Source organism: Gracilinanus agilis, chromosome 2, assembly GCF_016433145.1.
Source record: "Gracilinanus agilis isolate LMUSP501 chromosome 2, AgileGrace, whole genome shotgun sequence".
Lineage (NCBI taxonomy): Eukaryota > Metazoa > Chordata > Mammalia > Didelphimorphia > Didelphidae > Gracilinanus > Gracilinanus agilis.
In genome coordinates, this window is record NC_058131.1 from 166,676,898 (window position 1) to 166,690,248 (window position 13,351).

The 13,351-nt window shown below is 43.0% G+C and overlaps 1 protein-coding gene across 1 annotated transcript in view; it reads left to right on the top strand.

Annotated features, from left to right (window-relative positions):
* The window catches only part of LOC123233418 (ankyrin-1-like), a 139,489-nt gene that overhangs the window by 40,581 nt on the left and 85,557 nt on the right, over positions 1-13,351 (top strand). The window contains exons 4-7 of the mRNA XM_044659533.1: positions 3,980-4,078; positions 8,983-9,081; positions 10,623-10,721; positions 12,410-12,595. Of these exons, the coding sequence (XP_044515468.1) occupies positions 3,980-4,078; positions 8,983-9,081; positions 10,623-10,721; positions 12,410-12,595 (483 nt within the window). The remainder of the gene's footprint in view (positions 1-3,979; positions 4,079-8,982; positions 9,082-10,622; positions 10,722-12,409; positions 12,596-13,351) is intronic.

Here is a 13,351-nt window from a genome sequence, read left to right on the forward strand (position 1 = left end):
AGCTTCTACCTATATATGTGAGGCTAAGAGGCAAGATAGTAAAATAGTTAGAGAAACTGCCTGGAGTCAGGAAGACCTGGTTTCCAATCTCATGTCTGACACTGTCTAATTCCCTATGATTATAAGTTGCCAAGAAGGTGCCCATCTGCCTTGATAGAAGTAGTTTCATCTTCCAATGAAATTTATACCAGTGAAACCACAGGCCCATGGCTATCCCTTTGGAAGATACTGTGCTAAATCCTCAAGATATAAAATGTACAATACCTTGTAAGAGAATATAGCCAGAGAAGAGAATTTCAGAGGTTGGAATCTTAAGAATGGAGTAGGTTTCTAGTGATGGAAAGGTCTATGGGGCCACATCATACTGGGTAACTGATGGAGAGTGGAAATGGAAGTCATTTAAGTCCAAGAGAATGTGTGAAAGATTGTTATAAGGATGTTTTTCATCAGTGTCAATTCTGAGGTCTTCAAGGATCACAACAAGAGAAAGTATGAAGGAAAATATTATGACGTAGGTGCCAAAATCATGGAAGAAGGTGGGAAAGCAACTAAGAGGCTGATAGATAATGGTGACAAGTATAGAGAAAGTGCTACAGTTGGATGGCATAACTTTAGGTTGATATGCTTGAATGATAGTAACAGAGCAAGGCTTTAGAATTGGTGGTAGGGGAAAGGAGTATGCCAACTCCCTGTCCTGAGAGTCAGGGAAAGTAAGAAAATGAGCCACTAATGTTAAAATGTTGTCAATCATAAAGAGCTCTCAGGGAAAAGTTGTGTTTCAGTTCATGGAGTGGGAGAATAATAAGAAGAGATAAAGAATAAGGGAGAATTTGTTAACAAGTAAATGGAGTTCTAAAGGGGAGGAGAAGACTGGAATTGGGAGTGGTGGCACTGGGATATGTAAGGATGAGAATATAGAGGAGTGATGGTGAACTATTTAGAGACTGTGCGCCATGCCCTGTCCTGATTCCCCCACCCCCACCCCCAGTGCTGAGTGCACCTCCCCATACTTTACACAGGGGAGGGAGGAAGTGTTTCCATTGGGCTGCTGGGCAGAGGGGTGGGTCATGTGAGGAATGTCCTCTGGGCAAGTGAAGAGGGGGAGGGGAGTGGCCTAATGCTCTGCTCCCCTCCAGCTCTGCTGCCTGTGAGCCACCCATTTTAGCCCTTGTGTGCTCCCATTGGGCTACTGGGAAGAAGGGCAGGTAATGTGCAAAAAAATGTCCTCAGGCATGGTGAAGATGGGGAGGGGAGCAATTCCATCTGAGTCCTTCTGCCTTTCTAGTAACAAACTGGTGGGGGGCTGTGGCAGCAGCATGCATGTCCACAGAGAGCGTTCTACATGCCATCTTTGGCGCCTGTGCCATAGGTTTGCCATCTTGGGTATAGAGGAAATAGCTGAACTGGTCATGTGCCTTGGCTAGTGAGTCACTGACTGAAACAATGATGGAACTGGGGCTATATTTAATCTAGGCAAGACTCAGGAGAACATGACCTTTGTCTTCAATTATATGAAGAACTATTTTGCAGAAGAGGGTTAGACTTGGTCTTTTTTTTTTTTGATCCCAGAGGAACATTGACAGTATTGCAGACAGGCACATTTCAGTTCAATATGAGGAAAATCTCTTAACAATTAGAGTCATCCAGGAATGGAAGAGGCTGCCTCAGAAGAGAGCAAGTTCTCTATCACTGGACATATTTAAGCAATAGCTAGGTGACTCCTTATCAGGAATGTTGCAAAGAGGATTCTTTTTTTTTTTTATTTTAAACCCTTAACCTCTGTGTATTGACTTATAGGTGGAAGAGTGGTAAGGATTCTTAATCGAATATGGTATAGAGTTGATGACCTCTGAAGGACCTTCTCACTCTAGGACTCTGATCCTTTAAAGATCCTCCATTGTCTTCTCCCTTCAGATTCCTTCCCCTGTCTCATGCTCTTACATTCTTTCCATCTTCTCCCTTGACACAATCTAGTCTAAGCTAGCTATAAGATAATAAATTAATTCACTCTCAAGTACAAATGATTTAAGGGAGATTGGGAGACATTTTTGAGTAGAAGTAGCCCAGTAAAGTTCCCATTGTCCTTCTAGTCACGCTGGAAAAACAACAACAACCTGTTATATGTTCTCTGGGAGAGCCAGACTGGCCAAGGGGACAACTAGCAAAGCACTTTCCTGACAAAAGTCTTGTGAAGTGGGTAATACAAGTACTGATGTTCCCATTTTACAGATGAGGAATCTGAAGTTCAGAGAGACCATAGTCCCATGCCAGGTAAATGGCAGATTTAAAACAAATTTAGGTCTTCTGCTGCTAAGTCCTGAGCTCCTTCCAATAAAATCCATAGGTGTCCCTCCTTCCTTTAGCAGAGCTCTTTGCTCCATACTTTCCAAATCATATTCAATCCCATTCTAACCACATCTCTTTCCACTGCCCTCCTGCATAAAGGCCACACAGTCTTTGTTTCTGTCATTCAAGGACTAGCCCAACTGCTTGGAAAGATCCATTACCAGACTAATAGGAAGAAAATAAAATTTTCAATCATAGCCAAAGCCTTATAACCATAAAGCCCATAGGTGCTGGGATCTATGTCAGAAAAAAGAGTGCCCACACAGGCAAAACCAGAGATCTTTTATGTACTTTTGTGAACTTAAATGGACAAGGTCTAAAGGGCAGCAGGGGGAGCAGTGGCTACGACACTAGGCCTGGAGTCAGGAAGACTAGTTCAAATCTAGCTTCAGACACTTACCAGCTGTGTGACTCTGGACAAGTCACTTAATCCTGTTGGTCTCAGTTTCCTGACCTGCAAAATAAGCTGATGAAGGAAATGACAAACCACTTCAGTATCTTTGCCAAGAAAATCCCAAGCAGGGTCATGAAGAGTTGGACACAACTGAAACTACTGAATGATCAGTATACTTAAAGCTGTATAGTCAAGTTTAGTTCACCCTTGGTTTGATTTCAGAATTTCTGTTTTACAGAACATTTATCTCTCCCTGAGAATGGTTTAGTTGGGCCCTGATGCTTCCTAGTCCTTTCTTTCCCTGGTCTGAGGCTGCTGTCCAGTGTATTTGGAACACAGCCATTCCAGTAAGGTGTGTTAGTGCCAGTTACAGAGCTGGAACCAGGAGAGTAAGTGCCTGCAGCAAGCCAGGGGGAAACAGCATTGCATCAACTTTTAAAAACAAATCAGTTGGGGCTTGGAGGAGAGACACCCATAAGTGCACTGGTACGTCACCTTCATTCTGGTGAATTCTTCTTGCTATGTGCTAAAGTCAGTTATTTCTATGTTACAGCCTTCCGAAGGATTGTAAGCATTGTCAAACATCCTTTAAATTTTGGAATCCTGGGGCAAAGTACTTGTTGCACTGCCCTAGTTGTAGCTATGGTGAAATATAAGATCAAAAGTCACTTTTTGATCTTCATGCCTCATAGCAGTGAAATTCACAGCCTTATCTTTCTTTACTACCTCCTGTATTCCTAAATTTACTACTAGACAAGAGTAGAAAATATGAATACTATGGTGCAGCTAAGGTGGCTCAGTGGATTGAGAGCCAGGCCTAGAGGTGGGAGGTCCTGGGTTAAAATCTGAACTCAGACACTTTCTAGCTGTGTGACCCTGGGCAAGTCACTTAACCGTCATTGCCTAGCCCTTACATATTCTTCTGCTCTGGAACCAATACACAGTATTGACTCTAAGAAGAAAGAAAGGAAGAAAGGAAGAAAGGAAGGAAGGAAGGAAGGAAGGAAGGAAGGAAAGAAGGAAGGAAGGAAGGAAGGAAGGAAGGAAGGAAGGAAGGAAGGAAGGAAAAAAAGAAATTGTAGATATGAAAAGCCATTGTGGAATGGCCCTGATCTGTAACTATGTCTCATTTAACTCCACAGTCCTTCTTTGCCCCCAGTCCTTCAAACCTCTCAGGTTTTCTCTGCCACAATTACAAACAGCAGCAAGAACTTAATCTGACTCTTTTATTCTTTTCAGAATGGGTTAAATGGTTTACATCTGGCTTCAAAAGAAGGCCATGTGAAAATGGTGGTGGAGCTCCTGCATAAGGAAATCGTTTTAGAAACAACAACGAAGGTGAGTCATGGAGGAACTGGGGACACCATAGAAAAATCAGGGTTGCTGTCTCTTTAGCTAATACGACATGCCAAATGACAATCCATATAGTTCGGATGCTCACAAGGTAGTCCTTATGTTTGTTTGAGTGGGATCACCATTAGCCTTTATGGTCTACCATATTTCTTCTCCGAATTCCTCACATAAATGGAAATGGGGAAACCTACAAGAAACCACACTCATGTCACCACAAACTCTCAGCAGAGTTCAGGAGCCATGTGTGTGTATTATCCTCCAAATTATTCATATACCTAGATTTTAAATGGAAATCTGAAGCCTCTTCCTCGTGGTCTCATGTTTTGGTTTTTTGTTTTTTCAGGGCCCTTGACTGGCCTATTTTTCTGAAGAAGAATAGAGTGAAAACTTCTTATTGTTCCCAGAAACCCAGTCCCTTGTTATTTCTCTTTTCCCTACCAAGGCCTCTCCTGTCAAACATATACCTTTCCCACCCCACTTCTAGACACCCTGGGCATAATTTTCAGTCAATCTATAAGAATTTTTTAAACATTCCTTTATACCAAGCATTATGTTAAGTGCTGCGAATGCAAAGACAAAACCTGAGACACACCCTCAAGGAGCTTCCATTCTATCAGAGAATGATCACAGCAGAAATTTGGAATATGTTAGTAGTTCTTGATGTCCAAGAGAGATGTAGCAGTAACTAACGAGGGAGTCTCCGGAATTCAGTCAATCCTAAACACTAATTTACATTAGCAATTGAGGAATGGAATAAGGGGAAGGGTGACTATAAAGTAATGAAAATAATTTTTGTGTGTGTGTCTGTCTTGTGGGTTCACTTTCATTACTCCATAGTCATGCTTCATTCACACAGACAATTTCAGAAAAACAAACTAACTTGGGTTTCCACAATACTGTCTCTGTCGAGTCCCCTTTTCTCCCACCTCACCTCTCTTCTTCCTTCCTTTCAGATTTTTCTCTTTGATTTTTTTTCCTCCTCCAGTTTCCCCACCTGCATCTTATTTTTCAGTTTTGCTCTATATTAAATGGCTTCGCAGGCAGCAGTATTAGGCAGCAAACATTTTGTCGCCTTTGGTGCAGAGAGCCCAGAACAGCACTAGAGAGAAGAGGGTATAATTTATGGTTATGAAGGGAGCCACCAAAATATTGTGACGGTGGAATCATCTCTTTGAGGTAAAATTCTGTAATTTTCATGTCATTCGCAGAAAGCTTAAAAGAACCTTGCCGTGCAGATCCACAAGGTTTGGGGATGTTTTTTAAAAATCCGTGAGGTAGTTTTCCCCCAACTCTGTGGCCAATTTAAATTATTTCCTTTGTGTCCCTTCTGTGGGATTTAAAAAAAAAAATACCATGTTTTCCCCTCTTCTGATGCCATCACCTGCCTTGAACGCAGGAGGCGAGCCATCTAACAAGGCTCTGAGACACCAGAGACCGAGTCTCACCCTGGCTGGTCCCCAAGAGCTGCAAAGACATTTTTGACCATCTCTGCATTTCCCTTTGGATGGTTGTTTTTGCAAGCAAGCACTTGGTGTGTCCCTCTTCATTTATACAGATTTCCCAAATGAGTTTTGGAATTTCTTGCAGAAGACAGTAAGAGTGATGATGGGGGAGACGTGGGAAATAATTGTCCAAGTCAGGACAGATTTCCAAGTATGCGGCATCCCACTGGCATTATGTAAATGAAAAGAATGACCAGTTGAGTCGCAAAATGTCAGAAAACAATTGTAAAAAGTTGTTTCTACCTGTAATTGAAAAAAAATTAGTTAAAATACCTAAAAAATTGCAACCCACCCAATATGCCCATAAGCCATGATTAGTACTTTTTATTTGAATGTGAAGCGTCTGCATCCTCCCTTCCATCCCATACCCCCTAGGAGCAGAGAGACAGCTCCCTGGTGGCTCCGGGGCTGTCCATGAAGACAGAAGGCAGCTCGGGGCTGTGCTCCTCCATCACCTTTATTAATCTCCACGGGAGGCTCCCCCTCCTCCATTTCCATCCACTCAGCACCAACTGCCGACCCTCCTCCCTTCCACAAGCTCTCTTGACTCCCTACAAGCGGAGAAACGGGGTATTTTTGTGCATCAAAATACAGCTAAATAATTTTTCCTGGCTCCTTCAAGGGCAGCTGTTACCTCAGCCTGAAAGAGCAAGCAGAGAAAGAAGAACCGCTAGCACGCCCCTCCCCCTGCGACCCTCCCCCTGACCTAGGGGTAGGGCGAGCTTGTCCTTGAGCACATGCAGAATGTCTTGGGGGTAAGTCGATTTCCCAGTGTCTTCCCTCCCATTGCTTTTGTTCCTCCCCCAAGGGTGTCTCAGCACCACCGAGTCCTGGTGTGGTCCAGGACCCTCACTGGCTCCATGTCGCCCACTTGCCAAAGTTGCCCGTCTCTTCCCTGCAAATATCCACCATTGTATATAATGGAGAGTGGATTTGCCTTGAAACTGCTAGTTCTGCTGGTCGGACCCAGGCTCTCCTCTTTCATCCCAGATGGAGGAAAGGAGGGTGTAAACTCCACTTTCTCTCTATGCCCTGATTTCTAGAGACGCTGTTGGCCAACAGACCAGTTCCACTTGGGATAGCAAGTGAGCCTCTCACAAGGGCCAAAACCTCTTACAGGGGGAAAAAAATCCCAAGAGCTTGGACTCCTATGGAAAATCTTTAATTAGCCTCTGTGTATTCAGGTCTTAGTGCTGACTTCTTTGGGTTGGGGGAGGACCTTTTTGCTGATGGATTGGGAACCTCCATGAAAAAAGTCAAGGAGGTCAGTTCTTATGAAAGGAAGAACCATTCCTGAGCTTACCTCCCAGGGTGATTACCCAACAGCACCACTGTTCCTGTCCACAGAGGAGTCTGAGTGGGATGGGGTCCAAGGGGTACAGTACAGTGCTCTTTCATTCACCAAACAGCGTGACTTCCCAACCTTGAACCCATCAACCCTTGCAAGCATTTATTGAGCACCTACTGTGTGTAAGCACTTAAAGTGTATCTCACCAGACTCTCTTCACCCTCCCAGCTAATTGACACAAAGAAAGACAATGGGAAGGCTTAGATGAGGTAATTGGAGGGGAAACATAGTTTTAAGACTCTGTGACCCTTCAATGAAATTTATCTTCATTCACCTTCTATGGCTTTAAAAAATATACATACACACAGAGCCTTTTGCGAATCCCTAGATACTTCTCTGTCCTCTATAAGGAAGAGTCTCTCCATACCATATGGATAACTACTGTGCCCTTTTTTGAGTTTCTTGCTTGTATGATCCTAAGTTTCCAGTGATCAATTAAGTATACAGGTGACTGCTGGCTAAAATCCACACTATATAGGAGTCAGATATATAGTCAGATGACCTCTCCACTACTTAAATTGCTTAGTAATTGGATGAGCTTAGGTATGGTTGCTTCTAGGGCTGCCTGGGAGTCATAAGAATGGACAAGTCCAACATTCCTATCCTGAGTCTACATCCTCAGGGGTTCCCATGGGTGGTGGTGATCCAGCCTCCCCAGAGAATAGGAGATAGTTATTTATATTATGCTTTAAGTGTTTACAAAGCACTTTACATTTATGTTAACTCATTTCACTCTTGCTACAAGCCTGTGAGATTGCTATCATTATTATCCTCATCTTATAGGTGAGGAAAAAGAGGCAGACAGATATTACATGATTTACCAGGGTCATGACACACAGCTGGTAAGTGTCTGAAGCAGGATTTGAACTCGAGCTTTCCTGACTCCAGGCCTAGCACCTTATCCACTGCACTATCTAGAATATGCTGACATGTTCCCATGGGATTCATATTAGAGGAGGAAAAGTCCACAGGCAGGCAGGCAGGCAGGCCTACTGGTTTCTCCTTGGATATCATCATTGCTCAGCAAGCAATACCTACTAGTCCCACTCTTGCCTTTTAATTTTTTTAATATACCCAGGACTGTTTCAGGGCAAGCAAAAAAAAAGAGAAGAAAATTACAGTCTCTTTCTTGGATCCTACATGACTTTCTGATCTATTATCTCTCCTTATTCTTAAAGAAAATTTCTCTCTAAATTCTCATTGCCTTCCTCTTTTGCTTCTACTATTCATTCCCTGGCATCTTCTCCTCCCTCATTTGGCTAATTCTTCCCTATTTCATTTGTTCTCATTATAATCAGTTCACATTTTCTCCTTTCTTTTGTTTTTCCCCTCCTTTATCATTTCCTTTAACATTTTCCTTTCTCATTTCTTAGGTTCTCCCTCTGCTCCAATTTTTTCCATATAATCTGAAGCCCATAAATTCTCCCAAATCTCATGTCTTTGTTCTTTCCCTTTCTCTTCTCCCCCTTTTTTGCCCCCCTCCCAACTTTTCCATTCTCTTTAGCCTTCACTTAGGCATGATTAAAAAAATTTTTTTTTGTATTTGTTATGGGTATTTCCCTAAGCCTGAGTGCTGAGACCACAGGAACTGGTGGCCTATTCTTTCTGGTTGGTCAGGCTCAGCTGAGGGTCCTATGCACATGCCATCATCAAGCAGAACCACATACAGACAAGACAGCAAGAGGGACCTGAGGAAAACATCCTTGTGGGCTTATCCAAGCAGTGAGCATCTGGAGAAACGATGACTATTTGTCAAGCCAGGAACAGGAGCATCTCTGTCCAAGAGAAGTGTTGGACACACACACACACACACACAGACACACACACACACACACACACACACACACACACCCCTCTACTCCATCCTCCCATGAAGAAACTCAATTGAACCCTCTCTTCCTAGACTCATAGAATTTTAGAAGCGGAAGGCACCCTAGAGATCATCTACCTGGCTTCTCTGTCCAATTATATTTGAGGAGTCATTTGTGATGTCTGTATGGTAAATGACCTTTGCCCTTCCCATCCATGATGTGTTTCAGAAGGGGAACACAGCCTTGCACATTGCTGCCCTAGCAGGTCAGGATGAAGTGGTCCGGGAACTTGTCAACTATGGAGCAAATGTCAATGCACAGTCTCAGGTAATATACTTCTTTTCAAGAAACTGAGTCACGTTTTGACTGAATAGTGGGAAGTAGCTTTCTTCTTTGATTATTTCTCTGTCTTTCTTGCCCAATTAGGTGATGATGAGGTCTTGCTCAAATAAACATATATCTTTAATTCTGTCTCTAGTGGGAATTATAACAGCAAAGGGTTTCCAAGTAACCATTCATTCTCTTCCTTCACTTTTATTATTATTGTGTTCTGTGAACTTTAAATCTCAATTTTCTGAGCATGCCAGAGCTAGATAATCAAACCTTTTAGAGACAGTGCCAGGCCCTGCCCCCATCCCATCCCTCAGATCAAGTGTTGTGTTTGGTCCCCCCTTTACCCAACACAGAGGGAGGGAGGAAGTGCTCCCATTGGGTTGCTGGGTGAAAGGGGCAGGTGAAGTGAGGAAGGTCCTCAGGGAGTATAGAGAGGGGAAGGGAAGTGGCCCAAGCACTGTGCTCCCCTCAAGCTCTGCTGCAGGTAAGCAGCCTACCTTCCCCGCTGTGAGTTTCAATTGGCTGCTGAGCAGAGGGGAGGGGCATGTGAAAAAATGTCATCAGGTGTGGTAGAGAGGGACAGGGGAGTCCCTCTGTCTTTCTAGTAATGAACTCAGTGAGGGGGGAAGGAAGAGCAGATGAGTGCCCACAGAAAGTGCTCTGCATGCCATCTTTGGCATCCGTACCATAGATTTGCCATCATTGCCTAATGTGGTTGAAACAATCACCCTCTTGCCCTAAAGAGAGGCCCGAATTTCCATGTGTGAAAGAGAATTACAAATCTCTCTTGTGCTCTTAAAGACTTTAAAACAGAGATTCTGCTTTTCTAAAGAAATGGTTTAGGGACAAAGCAATGAAAAAGCAAATTACATTAATTATCTTTTTCTAAGAGAAAGAAAGATGGAAACTTTTTTTTCAACAATCAACCTAAAATCCTATTTAGTAAATGAAAATAAACCTCACTTTAACTATGACTAGGTAAAAGAGAAAGATAAAATGAGGAAGAGGAGGATGAGCAAAAGAAACTAACAGATATATAGAAAGCAGTTGAAAAAACCCCAAAATGATGCATATGCTCTAGTCTTTAAAGAGTGTGTCACTAGGTGCAACTAGGTAGCTCAGAGAATAGAGCTCCAGACCTGAAGATGGGAGGGCCTTGGTTCAACTCTCATGATTATTGTGCATTTTTTGCAACTATAGACCCAAAAGGGAAGAGCCTTTCTTGGAACTTAGTGAAACAGAATTCAAGGCAAGCTCCTTTTCATCCCTGCTTCAAAAAGAGACTGGTAAGGGGGCAGCTGGGTAGCTCAGTGGAGTGAGAGTCAGGCCTAGAGACAGGAGGTCCTAGGTTCAAACCCAGCCTCAGCCACTTCCCAGCTGTGTGACCTTGGGCAAGTCACTTGACCCCCATTGCCCACCCTTACCAATCTTCCACCTATGAGACAATACACCGAAGTACAAGGGTTTAAAAAAAAAAGAGACTGGTAGAGGGTCTTGCTTGAATGTCCATAATGATTTATTTTCTTGGCTCACAGAAAGGCTTTACACCCCTTTATATGGCGGCACAAGAAAATCACTTGGAAGTTGTTAAGTTTCTGCTGGAAAATGGAGCAAATCAGAATGTTGCAACAGAAGTGAGTACCTGGATCAAATGTTGTCATCCCTGTTTGTCACAAGTCTAGTATGCTAATGTACTCATCTACATAGAGAAAGATAGGAAAAATATGAAGAGACAATCACTGGAACCCACTATAACCCACTGCAGGTCGGAATATATATGTGTGTGTGTGTGTGTGTGTGTGTGTGAGAGAGAGAGAGAGAGAGAGAGAGAGAGAGAGAGAGAGAGAGAGAGAGAGAGAGAATGAATGAATGAATCCCACCTATCCAAGGGACCCTCATTACAGATGATAATAATGGTGGTAAAAGGTGGATTAGAACATAAAGAACATCTTTTTGTTTGAGAATAACTTCTGAATGTTGGGTAAGTTGATGGAACCTCTTAGGGTCCATTTCATCATCTGAAAAATGTGTTTTCAATTGTGTGGTCTCAACAGCACTTTCTAGCTCTAGTTTCTTAAATTCAGCAATGATAGGACTTTGTGATAACTATTTTCCATCTTTATTCAGAAGGTCCTGATTATGGACAAAACCAAGTAGAACTTAAAATGGTTCTGCAGAAAAGCTACTAATGTTTTTGTGATGTTATCAAATAAACTGAAGTGCTATTCTGGCAGCCAATCTGCATATATTCCCTCTTTGAGTCCGTGTGCCCATTTGTATAAATTTTCTACAAAATAGTCAACTTTTAGTTATTCCACATTTCAAGGAGAGAGCGTCAGTCTGGTGAAAGGTTATATCTTGTTGTGGAAAGAGCAGTGAATTAAGAGTCAAGAGATCTGGGTGTCAAAAAAAAGGGCAAATTTGGGATTGATGGAAGAAAAAAATTATCCTAATAATCATGCCATCTATACGTAAGGTGGCCCACCTCAGGAGATAATTAGTCTTCTTTCCTGGAAGGTCTTCAATGAAAGCCTAGATTGGCTATTTTGTTGAGTAGGTTGTAGAGGGGATTTTTATTCCTAAGATCACAGAGCTAGAAGAAGCCTGGATAAGGTTGGATGGATGAGGAAAAGGTTCAGGGTCCTTTAATAACTTGTCCAAGGTCATATAGGGAATAAATCTCAAAGGTGGGGTTTGCATCCACATTCTTCAACTCTAGAGTTAACGTTCTTTCTACTGTACCATGCTGCTTCCTTTATGTGTTGGATCAGATAGGCCCTTTTGAAGTCTCTTTAGTTCTGTGATTCTGTGGCTTCCAATTCTCCCATTTAATACCTGATTGTTCCTAGCTACCACATCTCTGAGTCTTTGTCTTTAAAAAGAATGGTTGCTAGGAGCAGCAAGGTGGCTTAGAGGATGGAGAGCCAGACCTAGAGACAAGAGGTCCTGAATTCAAATGTGACCTCAGACACTTCCTAGCTATGAGACCTTGGAAAAAATCACTTAACCCTAATTTCCTAGACTTTACTCTTCTTCTGCCTTGGAACCAATACTTAGTATTGATTCTAAGAAGGAAGAAAAGAACTTTAAAAACAAAAAGAGCAGTTGCTCTAGATTGTCTCTAGGGTCCCTTCTGGCTCTAAAAATCAGTTATTTCTATTCATTATTATTCATGACAAGTTTTCAGAGTTGTAACTTATTTTACTCACTTATTTTACAGATGAGGAAATTGAGTCTCTGAGAAGTTGTGCGAATTGCTCAAAGTCACCCCTGTAGTAAGGCACCCTACTCCACTTATCTCCTTCTTCTCTCTTTTGGCCAGGATGGCTTCACACCATTGGCCGTGGCACTACAGCAGGGCCATGAGAACGTGGTGGCTCACCTGATCAACTATGGGACAAAGGGAAAGGTGCGTCTGCCCGCCCTTCACATCGCAGCCCGGAATGATGACACGAGGACCGCTGCGGTCCTGCTCCAGAATGACCCAAATGCAGATGTACTGTCCAAGGTAAGAGAATGGCAGAGCAAACAAATTCAGATTTCCAGACCTTTAAATCTGTGGAACAGAGGCACTGTCTAGAGGCTCCTTCCTACAAATAATGTAGGTGATATTGGGCATGAATTAACCAGTCCACAACCAAAGATGAATATCATGCAAATTTAGCAGCTAAATGGACGTCCCCTAAATGATACATCGCAATTAGAATTGGGATAGAAATACCACTGACAAGCAGCGTATATTTCTTGTCCCTCTGTGTCGTCCCCAAATGTGTCCGGCCAGGTCATTTGGGCCAACTGGCTGATTCAGGGCTGAGTTTCTCTTTTACCCAGCTTGCAGAGGTGCAGAGCTAGAGTGGAGATTAGAAATGATGAGCAACGGGCCTGGGCCACCCCTGGACCATAGTATGTCTTTATCCCACATTTGGCACTTCAGAAAGCACTTTTCTCACAAGAGCCCTGTGAGGTAGGTGGTTCAGTCATTCTGCCAGTTTTATAGAGGAGGGAACTGAGGCTCAGACAGATGACTCACCCAGGTCAAACGGCGAGCAAGTCTGAGGACTCCCGAGTCCTTTCCCCGTCCCATCCTGTCCTTTTGGATATTACCACCTTCGGGGAGAGAGCTCATACCACTAACTCCATTCATTCATTCAACGTTTATTAGGTCCCGATCAGGCACTCGACACTCTGTGCTTATCATCCTTAGGGTCTGTTCCCTGAGCTATTTTTGCAGGATCCAGGATGGATTTACCTTTCAGATTCTCCC